Source organism: Panulirus ornatus, chromosome 21 (genome assembly GCF_036320965.1).
Source record: "Panulirus ornatus isolate Po-2019 chromosome 21, ASM3632096v1, whole genome shotgun sequence".
Lineage (NCBI taxonomy): Eukaryota > Metazoa > Arthropoda > Malacostraca > Decapoda > Palinuridae > Panulirus > Panulirus ornatus.
In genome coordinates this window covers 22,264,236-22,280,077 of record NC_092244.1, presented here as the reverse complement: position 1 = coordinate 22,280,077, position 15,842 = coordinate 22,264,236, and the positions used below count along the sequence as shown (strand labels likewise).

The 15,842-nt window shown below is 37.0% G+C and overlaps 1 protein-coding gene across 4 annotated transcripts in view; it reads right to left on the bottom strand.

Moving 5' to 3' along the window:
- Positions 1 to 1,936: 1,936 nt before the first annotated feature.
- Positions 1,937 to 15,842, bottom strand: part of LOC139756399 (protein kinase C, brain isozyme-like) — a 498,787-nt gene continuing 484,881 nt past the window's right edge. For all 4 annotated transcript variants that reach the window (XM_071675823.1, XM_071675824.1, XM_071675818.1 and 1 more), the window contains one exon: positions 1,937 to 15,003. In XM_071675823.1, the coding sequence (XP_071531924.1) occupies positions 14,851 to 15,003 (153 nt within the window). In that variant the 3' untranslated portion in view covers positions 1,937 to 14,850. The remainder of the gene's footprint in view (positions 15,004 to 15,842) is intronic.

Below are 15,842 nucleotides of genomic sequence, written 5' to 3'. Positions count from 1 at the left end.
AGCACATCCATCCTCCTGCGCACAACTCTATCCATAGCCCACGCCTCGCAACCATACATCATTGTTGGAACCACTATTCCTTCAAACATACCCATTTTTGCTTTCCGAGATAATGTTCTCGACTTCCACACATTCTTCAAGGCTCCCAGAATTTTCGCCCCCTCCCCCACCCTATGATCCACTTCCGCTTCCATGGTTCCATCCGCTGCCAGATCCACTCCCAGATATCTAAAACACTTCACTTCCTCCAGTTTTTCTCCATTCAAACTCACCTCCCAATTGACTTGACCCTCAACCCTACTGTACCTAATAACCTTGCTCTTATTCACATTTACTCTTAACTTTCTTCTTTCACACACTTTACCAAACTCAGTCACCAGCTTCTGCAGTTTCTCACATGAATCAGCCACCAGCGCTGTATCATCAGCGAACAACAACTGACTCACTTCCCAAGCTCTCTCATCCCCAACAGACTTCATACTTACCCCTCTTTCTAAAACTCTTGCATTCACCTCCCTACCAACCCCATCCATAAACAAATTAAACAACCATGGAGACATCACACACCCCTGCCGCAAACCTACATTCACTGAGAACCAATCACTTTCCTCTCTTCCTACACGTACACATGCCTTACATCCTCGATAAAAACTTTTCACTGCTTCTAACAACTTGCCTCCCACACCATATATTCTTAATACCTTCCACAGAGCATCTCTATCAACTCTATCATATGCCTTCTCCAGATCCATAAATGCTACATACAAATCCATTTGCTTTTCTAAGTATTTCTCACATACATTCTTCAAAGCAAACACCTGATCCACACATCCTCTACCACTTCTGAAACCACACTGCTCTTCCCCAATATATATATATATATATATATATATATAATATATATATATATATATATATATATATATATATATATATATATATATATAATATGGTAAAGTGTGTGGAAGAAGAAAGTTAAGAGTAAATGTGAATAAGAGCAAGGTTATTAGGTACAGTAGGGTTGAGGGTCAAGTCAATTGGGAGGTGAGTTTGAATGGAGAAAAACTGGAGGAAGTGAAGTGTTTTAGATATCTGGGAGTGGATCTGGCAGCGGATGGAACCATGGAAGCGGAAGTGGATCATAGGGTGGGGGAGGGGGCGAAAATCCTGGGGGCCTTGAAGAATGTGTGGAAGTCGAGAACATTATCTCGGAAAGGAAAAATGGGTATGTTTGAAGGAATAGTGGTTCCAACAATGTTGTATGGTTGCGAGGCGTGGGCTATGGATAGAGTTGTGCGCAGGAGGATGGATGTGCTGGAAATGAGACGTTTGAGGACAATGTGTGGTGTGAGGTGGTTTGATCGAGTGAGTAACGTAAGGGTAAGAGAGATGTGTGGAAATAAAAAGAGCGTGGTTGAGAGAGCTGAAGAGGGTGTTTTGAAGTGGTTTGGGCACATGGAGAGGATGAGTGAGGAAAGATTGACCAAGAGGATATATGTGTCGGAGGTGGAGGGAACAAGGAGAAGAGGGAGACCAAATTGGAGGTGGAAAGATGGAGTGAAAAAGATTTTGTGTGATCGGGGCCTGAACATGCAGGAGGGTGAAAGGAGGGCAAGGAATAGAGTGAATTGGAGCGATGTGGTATACCGGGGTTGACGTGTTGTCAGTGGATTGAAGCAAGGCATGTGAAGCGTCTGGGGTAAACCATGGAAAGCTGTGTAGGTATGTATATTTGCGTGTGTGGACGTATGTATATACATGTGTATGGGGGGGGGGGTTGGGCCATTTCTTTCGTCTGTTTCCTTGCGCTACCTCGCAAACGCGGGAGACAGCGACAAAGTATAATAAAAAAAAAAAAAATATATATATATATATATATATATATATATATATATATATATATATATATATATATATATGAATTTTTTTCATATATATTCGCCATTTCCTGCATTAGCAAGGTAGCATAGAGAACAGAGGACTGAGCCTTTGAGGGAATATCCTCACTTGGTCCCCTTCTCTGTTCCTTCTTTTGGAAAATCAAAAATGAAAAGGGAAGATTTCCAGGCCCTCCACTCCCTCCCCTTTTAGTCACCTTCTACGACATGCAGGGAATACATGGGAAGTATTCTTTCTGACACAGAGTACTTCACATGTATTCCCTGCATGTCATAGTAGGTGACTAAAAGGAGAGGGAGCAGGGGGCTGGAAATCCTGTCCTCCATGTGAAGTGTCTATATGTAGGTGTCTATATGGGAAGGTCTGTGGGGTCTGTAGTTTCGGTGCAATACACATGACAACTAGAGACTGAGTGTGAACGAATGTGGCCTTTTTTGTCAGTTTTCCTGGCACTACTTCACTGAAGTAGGGGGTAGCAATGCAGTTTCCTGTGGGGCTGGGTAGCAACAGGAATGGATGAAAGCAAGCAAGTATGAATATCTACATGAATATCTATGCATATGTTTGTGTATGGTGATATGTATATGCGCATGCATGGGCAATTATATGGATGGTTGTGCCATTCATATTCTGCTCCTGGTGCTACCTTGCTGATGCAGGAAGCAGCGATTAAGTATAATAAATATATAAATAATGGGTATGTTTGAAGGAATATTGGTTCCAAGAATGTTATATGGTTGTGAGACATGGGCTATAGATAGGGTTGTGCAGAGGAAGGTGGATGTGTTGGAAATGAAATTCTAAGGACAAAATGTGGTGTGAAGTGGTTTGATCGAGTAAGTATTGAAAGGGCAAGAGAGATGTGTGGTAATAAAACAGCAAAATTACAAAAATGTAAAACTACCAGCTGCCCTAATCAGATGCAGTAATATCAAGATCAGGTGGGTGCCAGCCTCACTGTTTTCATTTGTGCTAGAAAAACGTTTTCTTGCCTTATCTTGGTCAACTTTCAAAGGTGGAAAATTCAGTGCACATAAAATCACTCTTCACATGATCTGAAGACAGATCATCATTGTCAGGTACTTTACAATCATCATCTGCCTGGTCCTCTAAACCTAACAAAAATATGTTCAATTGCTTAGCGCTGCTGGGTTATTTTACGTATGTATGTGTTTTGTCAATATTCTATGTATATATACAGCATAAATCATATATCCTTGATTAGGATATTTAGCTGCCTACGCCAACTCTGCTATCATAAATTTTTTTTTTTTTTGAAGAACTATATATTATCATCATTATGCAAAAATTTCTTACAATCACTCTTCCTATTAAATAATGTTTGAATGGGCCACCTACCATTATTTCCCATCCTTTCTCTTTCCATCCTTGCTATCATGTACCTCTCCTGACAGATTAGGATTGATCTTCTCTTTCATAAGTTCTGTTGCAATTACTTGATCTTTGTTTGATTTCCCTGGTTTGATCCTTGAACTCCAGCTTTTTTCCCATTTCCATTTGTTTATTCTTAATCTTGTTCCCATCACTTATCATCTCTGACCTCTCTCAGGTGCTGGAGAGATTGGTCTGATCTCCAGCTTATTATTTTCTTGCTCTTTTGCTTTCTGACTGCATTCTTTACTTTGGTCTATCACCCCTGATGCATATCATATCAAAGTACTTCTTGTTCACACATTTTTTTGACTGCTTAAATGCTTCCTGGGTACACTACTCCAAACTGAACGTCAAAAAATCACCAACATTTATATCTGTTTGTGTCCTACTTCCTTAATGTTAATTTTGGCGCAACTCACTTGTCAGCTAAGTCCTGCAGTGCTGATCTGTCTTCGGTTTTATCTAGAATCTCCAATTTCAAGAGCATTCACTGATTCGAATATACTACACTTATTTCAGCCCCCTACCTTAAAAAACAGTCTACCCTGACTGTTCCATCTCTTAACAATGTATTGATATGATAATTTCCCTTATACGTCTGTTATTGTGTTCCCAGGATCTGCTTCCCTGCAACAGTCAATCACTTCTGTTTCAGTGCAATGGGCTCTAAATTTGCTCCTCTTCCCTGCCCTCTATTTTCAACAGTCTCTGTATCACAGGCATTCTCCTGATGTGAAGCTCTGACAACAGGATAAGAACAATATCAAAGCCTTTGTTTACTGCTTCTCATTCTCATTACTTTGCACTTAGAATGAATTTCATCACAACTATTTATAAGACCAACTTTGAAGTTTGTTCAGGTCCTCCAGAAGCTTTATTTCTTCTGTACTTCTCTCATGACCTCTATATCATCTGCAAATTAGTTCTGGTAAGAGCCCAGTATATCAGGCTAGTCATTTACATATACCAAAAATAGTAGTGGGTCTAGTCCATTTAGGGAGTGCTACTCTTACCAGAATCTTTTTCTCTCTTCCACTTATGTAATCTATTTGGCTGTCTATGAATATACAAGTAATAACTGGATTGAGGCCTTCTTTTTCTTCTCTCCACCTTCATTACACTACATGTACTCACTGTGGAAGAATGAAGAACAATATGAAGGAATAAAGCTTTAAGTTTCATCCACCATTTATCAGGTCAATTTTGGACTGTTGCAATCATCGTTCTTTGTTTCTCTTATGACCTTAGCATCACATGCATATGTCGTTAGGTAAGACTCAAGCCCACTAGGCAAGTCAAATACACAATAAGTAATACCTTGGTGAGCATTACTTCTTAGAGTGGTTTCATTATAAGGCTCTTGATTGCATCTTGGAACCATAGTTTCACCTGATCTTTATCTTTTAACTCTGTAAAAGAAGTCAAAAGTCATAAGTCCAAACATTCACAACACACCGAAAGCAGCTCTCTTTGCATATATCCACTTGACCTATCATAGTGTTGGACACACTCAGGCACAAATCCTATCAATGCTGAGCACTCTCTTCTGTCAGAACACTGGGCACACGTTCTTCTTGACTCACTAATTTTTCCATATTATTGCGAATATTTTTACCCACCATGTCTGGAAAACTGCTTACAAGTTTTAGTGCTGCTAGTGCATCTAAAGTGAATTGGAAAGCTTTTCCTTGGATGTAAAAGTAGAGAGTGTTGAGGTGGTTCGAAGCTGGTGAGTGTCAGGTCAATGATAGTGATGATTTCAAATTGATACATCGATAGTTGGAACCATTACAAAGAATGCAGAAGGATAAAAGCTTTTGACGCCATGACCATGAACTTAACAGCAATGAAGGTCACACGTTCAAGGAAAAGTTTGTTAGAAAAATGGAGAGTAGGCTAAGCATATGGGTGGATTAACAAATGCAACACAAAATTACCCCAACTCATCATCATGGAAAAAACAAGAAGCCTCTTCAAGAACCTGTAGGAAGAAAAAGATAGCTTAGAAACATTCCCAGCTAGTATAAGTTGGTCTGGTAATTTCAAACAGCATTTGTGGTGAAGCTCCTTACCACTTACCACAATCTCTCTCAACATTACCACCGCCTCCATCATCTCCACTAACTCAGTTATCATCCACTAAACCATAATTTCAGTGATGCAGAGATGGATCAGCTTCAATCAGAGCAGTCCCATATGATATCCACTGCCTCCTATGTCCCTCCCACCCAGTGCATCTCAATGAAACACTATCTCATTCATTTTACTACAGTCATCACTATTCACCAAACAACTGTCATTCACAATAAAATGTCGTAAGATGTTTATTTGTTACTTGTTATTTGTTACTTGTGTTTATTAATACCTGTAACCCTCATATAGAGAACTGTATATATCTCAAACATACAAAATAACTTCTTTAACAAACTTTCATATGAGCAATGGTATATTGACCCCATACAGAGCTATTTCGCTAAGCATTCCATTGTCCAGGAACGTATTATGAGTGTTAATCAGGGTATAACAGTACCAAGAATGGCAGTGGGCCCAAGACAGCCTTGCAACACACTACTGGTTACTTCAGCCTATTCTTATAATGCTCCTTAATTTGCATCCTTAGCTTCCTTCCTTGAAAGTAATCTTCTATCCAGTGAAGGAATCTACCCCTTGCTCCTACCTGTAGCTCTAACTTCTTAATTAATTTCTGGCAGTTCAGACATACACAGCATATCTGCTCTTTAATCATATATTCTTGGGGTCATAAACTGGAAGACTGTTAAAATGTACAGGATATGTTTTCACCGTTTCAGTGATATCTTTAGCAATAATGAAGGTATCAAAACTTGATATGGAAGGGTATGCCATGTTATGTGTAATCTAAGTAGGTCCTGGACTGCGCTAAGAAGCACAAGCATCCTCAGAAATGTTCAGGTACAGAAAAGTCTATTGTAGCCAAGTGATAAGGTGCTAAACTTGAGGCAGAATTACAATTTTTCAAATGACAGAATTCCACCACACTCCTTCAATTACTCCATAATTATTTGTAAGCATATAAGGCATACTAACTACAATGAAGTTTCCTAAAATAATTCTAGTTGACATCAGAAAATATTGTGGATACCAAGATCAGCTAGCCACAATCACCCAGAGAAGCATTTTGTAGACAATCACTCTTTCTTTCCACAACACCTCTTTTCTTTTGCCACATACAAACTACAGTAGTATTATGAGATCTACTCACATTTTCCAGTTCCACACTATCCTTCAAAGATTACCATTTTCCCAAATGTCTCTGCATTTTTTTCTCCTAGCTCCCTTCCTTCCTTCCCTTTTTGTGTAGAGGCAAATACAACTCATTCATCTCACATATTCTGATTTCTCTTGTTCAAACATATCAATTCACCACAATCAACATCACAACAACACAACTTGAGGTGATCCATTCACATTACTGCAATTATTTTTTCCCTTTTTCAGTGACTAACATGGCATCTCAGATGAAAAGAAAAAAGGGAAAAAGAATGATGAAATTGATCATGGATCTGACAGTGCTAAACAAGAAAAGGGAAAGATAAAAGAAGGAATTATCATAATGGTTAGTCCTTGTGTGGCCAATCTCCACAAATATGAAAAAATCTAATATAAAAGCGAATATGCCATTATTTTCTGCAAAATTACATTTGCCTATTTGCTCTTCTGTTTGGCTTGCAACAGAAGTTACAACATGAATTATAAGCATGGTAAAGGAGGGAATTTAATGAATACCAACAACTTACCTCTTATAAAACCTTCGAACCCCACAAACTACAATTATGATGATTGACTTTTTCCCAGTCAGGTGAAATAGCAGTCATAAACCTCTAATGCCTACATCATTCTTACCATAATCACCATAAACACAATTTCAAGACTTCTACATTTGTTTGGGATTCATTAACTACATTATGTCAATCTGCCTCATCCTGAATGAACCTGTCAGTATTGTATAATATATATTCAATTACACTTAAAAAGAAAACTCAGGGAAAATCAGCATACCACACACTTACTCACATTATGTCACAGTAGCTCACTTTTGGTGACCTAATCATATCATCTTTACCATGCTAAACGATTAACAAGGACTGAGCATGAACTGCATTCATTCTTCATCCACAAGTAATTTTCAGACTAAATAGAAAACCCTATCTTCTCAGCTAAATGGAAAACCCTAACTTCTAAGTAAGACACAAGATGTTAGAGTCCATAATCAGTTCATTTGCTTTAACTGTACCCCAATGACATTAACAATGTTGAAAAATCTATTTTCATGAATCAAGCCTTTTCCTCTCAACCACAAATGTTTGCTCAATCTATGGGGTCTTAAATACAAAATTTCATAGCATACATGCAGGAGTCAATAATTTGCAGTCAGTACCATTTTCATATGCTAACTATCACATGTAAATATACCATCACATAGCCATGAATGGAGTGCAGATGAATATAGGCAAACACATATTATAACTCCCTAATCTGCATGAAGAAAGTAAAGCTTGAAAACAAAATGAAAAAAGCAAAATGTAAAACACCTTAGACTGACTGGCATATCAACAACTACAATCTGAGACATTTAAAAAATCACTGTAAAATGGATGCCTTTAGTTCTGTGTATGTTTATACAGCAAAGCTAAAATAGCATTTTGGATGAGGTTGTTTGACACTCATCTTCTTTAAGTATCTAAAAAAGAAAATAGAAAGTCAACATGTTTCAAATCATGGAAAACTATTCTTCACTGGGGCAGTGAGACATGTCCCACATGTCTCAAGAGAATCTCTAATACTCCCTAGGGTTAAAAACCTCAACCCTCTTCTGCCTCACTAACTATCCATTCAAAGATAGGGGCCTACAATCTTGGCCTGGGTCCACCCACTGACCAACCAGCAACCTCCACTCGGTGATAGTGTTAATGTCTCCTGGCCATTGGTTCCAACCTGCCTCATAATTTTATGAACGCTGATGTTAACCCAACTGAAAATCATTGGTTGAGTGGGAAGTTTTTTGAAAGAGAAAGGAAGGTGTGGAGGGGAAACAACCCAGGAAATATGTTTCGGAGACACAATCCAGAAGGGAAAAGCTTATCATATTTCAAAACCCTTATCTCTCTCTGAGGTCAGATGGTTCTTTGAGAACTGAGAGTATAACAACATGGAGGAGGAAGGTTAAAGAAAACTTGCTCAAAAAGATGATAAAGCAAGGCAAAAAACAGTACCTTGGGAGTCATTCTTTGGCTCACCTGGATCCCTCTGATCCAAAGGTGTCCACCTCTGGGCCACACTAAGTCGATTCTCAACATGTAGAGGAAGGTAATGTTAACTTATAATGGAATGTTAAAGACCTCTATTGTTGATCTCCTTATACAAAACGTTCCTCAGAAAAGCCAAAGAGGTGGCTACCTTCCCAAACTCACAGGCTAGGTTGGACCAACAAAATTAATCTAGGAAGAGATGTTCCACACTGACAGAGGTTTAGGGCTTCTTGGATATGACTAAACCTTAACCATGATAGATTTTGGTGATCTTTACCAATTCACTCAAAAATTTAACTCCACATAAGGAATGAGCTCCATCTGAAGTCTTCCTAAAATAGACAAAAATCAGGGTACTTCTATATCTTTTTTTCTATACCTGATTACCATTTCCTGCGTTAGCAAGTTAGTTCCAGGAACAGACGAAGAAAATGCCCCATTCACTCACATCCATTCTCAAGCTGTTACGTATAATGCACCAAAACCACAGCTCCCTATCCACAAACCAAGTCCTACCGTTTATCCCAGATGCTTCACACGAACTGTGTCAACCCATTAACAGCATGTCAACCCTTGTATACCACATTGTTGCAATACACTCTAATCTGTGCATGCCTTTCAACCTCCTGCATGTTCAGCCCAATTGCTCAAAATCTTTTTTAATCCATCAATCTTTCCTCACTCATTTTCTTCACAAGCTCAAACCACACTTTTTATTACTACACATCTCTCTTACCCTTTTGTTACTTACTTGATCAACTCATTTCAAACATTTCATTTCCAGCACATCCACCCTCTCCCACACAGCTTTCTCTACAGCCCATGCCTTGAATCCTTATAATATTGTTGGGACTACTATTCCTTCAAACATACCAATTTTTGCCCTCCCAGATAATCGTCTCTCTTTCCACGTATTCTTCAGCATGCCCAAAACTTATGCCCCCTCACTCACCTAATGGGTCACATTCGATTCCACACTGCCATTTGCTGCCATGGTCACTTCCAGGTGCCTCAAACACTTAACCTCCTCTATTTTTCTCCAATGAGGCTTAAACCCCAATTTACCTGTCCTTCAACCCTATTAAACCTAATAATCTTGCTTTTACTCCCAATGACTCTCAACTTTCTCCTTTCACACAGTCTAACTTTCAACCCAACACATGGATCTCACTAACTCTTCTCCCAGCACCTACTGTTGTCTAAAAGGACTTCTTAAGATGAGAAATGGAAGTGCTACATCATCAAAACAAAATCCGTTCTTTCTAATCTTTTCTAATCTTAACTTAGGTTGCAGCAGGGAGGAAGGTGGACTCCCTAAAAAACAGATAAGAGAAGTTTATCTAAGTAGATGCAGAAGTGGTTCCTGTAGGGCACATACAGCAATAATAATCTTTTTTTATCAGTATGTCCAGAGAAGAACTCTATGTACATAAGAGAATTTTTGAAACCTTAAAAGAAAACCTTTACGGAAAGACTGGAAGAGCTTCCAGACTGAGCAATAATGAGTAATATTATGAAGATCTTCAGTTAAATGCTCTCAAATCCCAGACAGTAAAGGTCATATGTAAATCCTAAAATCCATAACTTTGATGTTAAGCTCCTCATTCAAGGTTGAGATAATCTAGATAATCTTGAGGTATCAGATCAGGAAAACTGCAAGGCTGAAAAAGTTTCCTGCTCCAAGGTAATCTCTCCGACTGTGAGATATAAGTCACCAAGTCCCATGAACTAACTTGGGAAGAGTTTTAAGCAGAAGATTTATGGGAGAAAAAGCAACATGAACTTTGTTCTAACAGTTTTAGTCCACAATCAGGGCATCTGATGTGACTTCCCTATGCTGAATGCTGGAAAGACATACACTGCCAATATATCATTGGTCTTTGTGGTGAAGAGATCTAATATTAAACAACCTTAACTAAACTGTCATGACAATCATAAAGGGTCATGAGCATCAATCTCTTGTGATGTCTTATGCATCCTCCTCATTGCTCTTGCTCCAAATAAAACACTAAAAAAATGTAAATCTTGTTCGTTTTTAAATAATGAAACATGTAGTGTAAATGCTTATATTTGGTAATAAAACTATTTGTATATTTGCTCACATAAACAATGCGTGCCTATGTAGTGTGAAATCATGCCAGGAAAAACATATGCATTGTGTTTTGCATATGGTGCAAAATAACACTGGGAAAAAAAAACGATCACCGCACATTTTTAGAGATACATAGCCACAATGCCACCTGTCCACCTCCTTCCTCTTCCATTCAGCACCACGCCAGACCAAAATAGAGGTAAGTAGAGTACTTTGTAGAGAATATTTTTGAATGTATAATATGCAATTATTCTTTAGATTTTTTTTCATGCTATGGGGGATCATCTCTACTATCCTGTACAGTGAATGTGCTAATCTTGTTTGAATGGGCCTGTCAACCTTAAAAAGCTTGACTCATATATCACTGGTATTCTGGTTAGGGTGGCAAATTTTTTCACATATTAGGATTGCTTACATTTATGTCTTGCATTCCCTTGTGATGACTTAGGGATCAAGAGAAATTTTATTTCAACAATATTCCATAGAACACTAAAATTTCCAGTTTACAAGTAACCTGATCATGTAATATGCCACGAACCGAGCCATAACCATATGGAGGATAGAATAATCCTATGATGAACTATTTTTGAAAAAGGTTAAGCTAACAATTACTCTACCACAATAGTTGGGCCTAAAAATCTTTCAGATTTTTTTTCACTCTAAAAACCCCAAAAAACCTTGATCACTATGAGAAAAAATTATGCTACAATCACCTTTTCTATATAAATGCTCTTTTTATCCATTGGGGCAGCCCTTGTCCTACACTGCTTTACAACACATAAATAGTTGAGGTGTGAAGCTGTTTGACTGTGCTATCCAAATAGTTTCAACCCAGCCACCATGACTAGTAGGGTGGTCTTCATCTACAAGTTACTACCAGCATTTCTAACCAAAGAACAAGATGATGATGAGGGTGGGTGGGGGTGTCATCATCCATAGAGAAAATGCATAATAATGCTTCAACTACATTTGATACATTGAATAGTTGATATGTGTATGGTTCTGAAACACCATATAATCCTGAAACATTCTATTCTTTTGATAAACTCTTTAGTTATTGTACACTTTATGATTCTGATTCCCAGTATAATTCTGATGGATTGCATGGTTTTGATATATTGTATGGTTCTCATGCTTTGTTTATGCTGATGCACCACTAATCCCGAACACTGAATGATTCTCCTATAACTCATCATTGCTCTTATGCAGATAGTGCTGGTGGATTATATATTTCTGATGTTTGGCATCTGACTGCTGCTTCCTACAGTTTCTGGCTGAGAAATTCTCTTTTTTCGTTTGTCTTTTCCTCTTCATATAACCTTTCTTCCTCTAAAATTTAAGAGACATCTAAAAACATCTGTGAAGTCCAAATTAACTGCTTTCTTTTACTTTTTTCTTTCACTTAAGATGGCCTTGACTAGGACATTTTCTGTTCATGTCATGTCATTCACTATATAAAAAAAGTATCCAAATTAAAAAAGGAGGCTAGTCCACAGCAGGGTGGAAAAGAAGGCTGTACCAACAACTAGGGGTAAATAATGACATCACTAGTGATATTTTTTCTTTTATGGATGACTGATATGACAAGAGCAAAACATGATGCACTCAAAGGCAATCTTAGGAAAAAGGAATGAACTAAGTGGAAAAATGTAGAAATTAATCAGAGTTCTGCATATGTTTGTAGACCTGACATTGGTGTTGCCAAACTCTGCCTTTTTGAGGCTAAACCATGAGTGAATAATTACTTTTGACAATGCTGTATCATTAACAGTACAATCTTGTCAAAGAACTTCTCATCCCAAAGGAGACTGTCAGTTCCCTACAACTGGAAGTAGTGCTGCCTCAGAGCTGTAAGAGATTTTGGAAAAGGAGTCCTAGAGTAACTCCAAGACACTTTGATATCAACTCTACAAGGAAGAAAGATTATCAGAAGAAGGAAAGATGACAGGAGGAAGAGAATCCCACAGTCTAGCAGTTCAAGGAAAGGAAGTATCATAATGGTTGATTCTTGAGTAGCCAATCTCCACAAAGAAACTATAGGAAGACACAACCAGTCATGTGTCACAGGCCCAGGCTTTAATGGGTAAGGACACATGAAGACAGCTCACTGTGGGTGAACCCAGGTCAAGTCAGCATGTTACTAGCATTGAACAGGTGGTTAGCAATAAGTGAGAGGCATGTACCACATAAAAAGCACGGGGTTAAGAGGTTTCTAACCCTTTGGATCCTAGAAATTCACAAAAAAACTAGCAGGATGATCCAACCCTGGTACGGAATTCATTTGAATCCTTAGAAGCTGTTGCATGATTGCATACACAGATAAGACTGTCAAAATATGATTCAGTTTAAAAGAAAGCCTAGTACCTGCTTCATTCATAACACGTTCATCTGTAAAAAAATGAAACTAGGCTTTTACCACATGCATAAGAATTCTGTGTTTAATACATAAATCACATATATTCTTTCATGAATAATCTATAACGTAAAACAATGATAATGCTGCTTAACTGAAAACAATGACTCTTAAGGAATGTGTTTAGTGCAACCCATTGGATTGTCAACGGATACCTCAGTAACTTTTGTACATTATACAAAGGTTAAATTAATAATCTAATTTATTTTGAAATTATGGTTAAACCAACCATGTTAACATTTTTTGCTGGGATTTTGAAAACAGTATGAGACTACACAGTAATACACTTTCTTCTGAACTAGAACTGTCAAAAAATACTGCACTATAATATGATCATAATCTATCAATTAGTACACTGTACTACACTTAATGACTAGACATTTTCATGTATCTTTCATTACTGACTAGGAAGTAATACTATTTCACAACACTTGTAAAAATCTGTTACAGGAGTTTAATGCACACAGCATCTTTATTGCACATTTCACAAAAAAAGAAGTTTGATAAAATATAGGAAGTTATCATACTGTAAAAATCTTCTTTACTACACATTTGCCTGGCTTCATAATGTAATATAAAGAGCAAATGCAAATATAAAAGTGGACCTATAAATTGGGAAACTTACTGACACATAAAGTGAAAAGTAGCACAACTTACCATTACTTGACCAGTGCTCCATATACTTTACATTACATTATTGACATTTCATATTAAAAATAATTTTGTAAATCAAAATCTACTTCCCTTCAAATATATCCACTGTAAAAACATCCAAACACATGAAAAATTAATTACTTTTTTTTAAATGAGTACATAATTAAAATTCAGAAGAATGAATCCTTCTAAAGATCACTTCAATACTGTACACTGTAAGGATCCATGAGTTCTGATTTCCAGATAAGATTTAGCTAACATTTTGGGTACATATTCATTTTGGGTCTGGTAAGTCTCTAGGATCAGCCATATCTTTCCCAAAAGCATCAAGCCCTATAAATGAATTGAAAAAAAGAAACTGGGAAAAAGATGGACAAGATATCCAAGTCTTGAGAATGTTGTATCTGCTAAGGCAAATGGCATATTCAAAAATATTCTAAGTTTGTTGATGGATCTTATCTGAAGAGGTAATAAGAAAACTCAAAGACTTTTAGCATTACAACATCTCTGAATTTGGATTATTTACTCTCCCTTTGGCAGGGAATAATTAAGACTTCCCTTGTGATAAGTGCTAACTTACACAATCGGCAGGACATCCATCTACGTCAGAAAACCCTCCAATAGCAATTACAGAGATTTCTTATTCAGCATAGCTGATAGAGAAAAGTCAGAGTTCAGAGAAGTTATGAAAAATTTTCATTAATTCTTTTCTTATTACATTAGTCAAAAGATTTCCATGAACTGCTTTGGGATGGATACTTTATAATTTACAAGCACCTATAACAACAGATACTTGAACAGTTATTACATCTATTTATACTAATAAAGGTACTATGATAATATGGACTGAATTTAATGCATAATTTTTCAGTGCAGCTCTCAGTCTTTGTCCTGTGGAACACTTTCCTTCCAATGTTAATGAGGCACAAGAAGATATACTGCAGTTAGTTTCTGGCACAAGTATAATGAATTGCTTCCCAAAATAGCCAATATAATCTTACAAAAAAAGACTGTTGACACATTTTTGTGGCACATTTATATGATGCTTGTCTAATAACAAGTGCAGATGAATGGATATACTGATAAATGATTATAACATGATATAATTCCTACACATGCTGTATGAACTCTGGATTGAGATAAGAAAATCCAGAGAATTCTGTCTGGTCAAGGTTCATCATGAAGAGCTTATCAGTAGGAGTCAGTTCAGTGCGCTCTGAGGTGAACTGCTTGTCAAAGTTGCTCACATCTTTACGATGACGCTGAAATTGAATTTGTCATTAATACATTTTACCTTTTATTGAATGATCGGAAAACTCAAAGTTTTAAGCTATTCATATCATCAACTAGGCAGTGCTATGAGAAAAATCTATCATGTTTTTTTTTCATCCTAATCTCAAACAATGAACTGAAATATGGTCATGAAAATGTTGTCAATATTAGATTTAAGGCCTAAAGTTTCTTTGAAAAGACACTGAAAATATAATATCCATGACAAAAATTAGTATTTCTTATGATACTATAAATCTTACTTGAAAAATCAATAGTACCATACTGCCATATTTCAGTCTGTACAAAATAATTTGCACAGGTGTTATCAAATGAGAAATTTTATGTACCTATCTATATTGAAACAACACTATAAACACTGATATTCATTCAATTCTAATGTCCCCCAGTGCAATTCTGTCATAGATATTTACTAAAAGATTAATGATAAACTTTATATACTCCACAATTAAGCATTAATATTATCATGCATAAAGCCTTAAGAAAAATAAATGTAAGCAAAGTACTTTATGAAAAATGCCTCTTAAACTCCTAATTTATCTTGGTAATGTTATCAGTGCAACAGGCAGCACATAGTACTTACCAGTGTTATTATCTGCATCAAAATACATGACAGCCATCACTACCTGTTAAGGAACTGTTAGACCACAACTCTCAAGCTCACTAAAGGGGCAATAAACTACTGCCTCATGTTTGTCATTCTCATAATTAAGCGTGAGCATAAATTTCTACCAGATATATCTTCAAATCAAATAATCTATGCTAAAGTACAAAGCCAATACAAATCTAAAATTCTTAACTTTTGAAATCT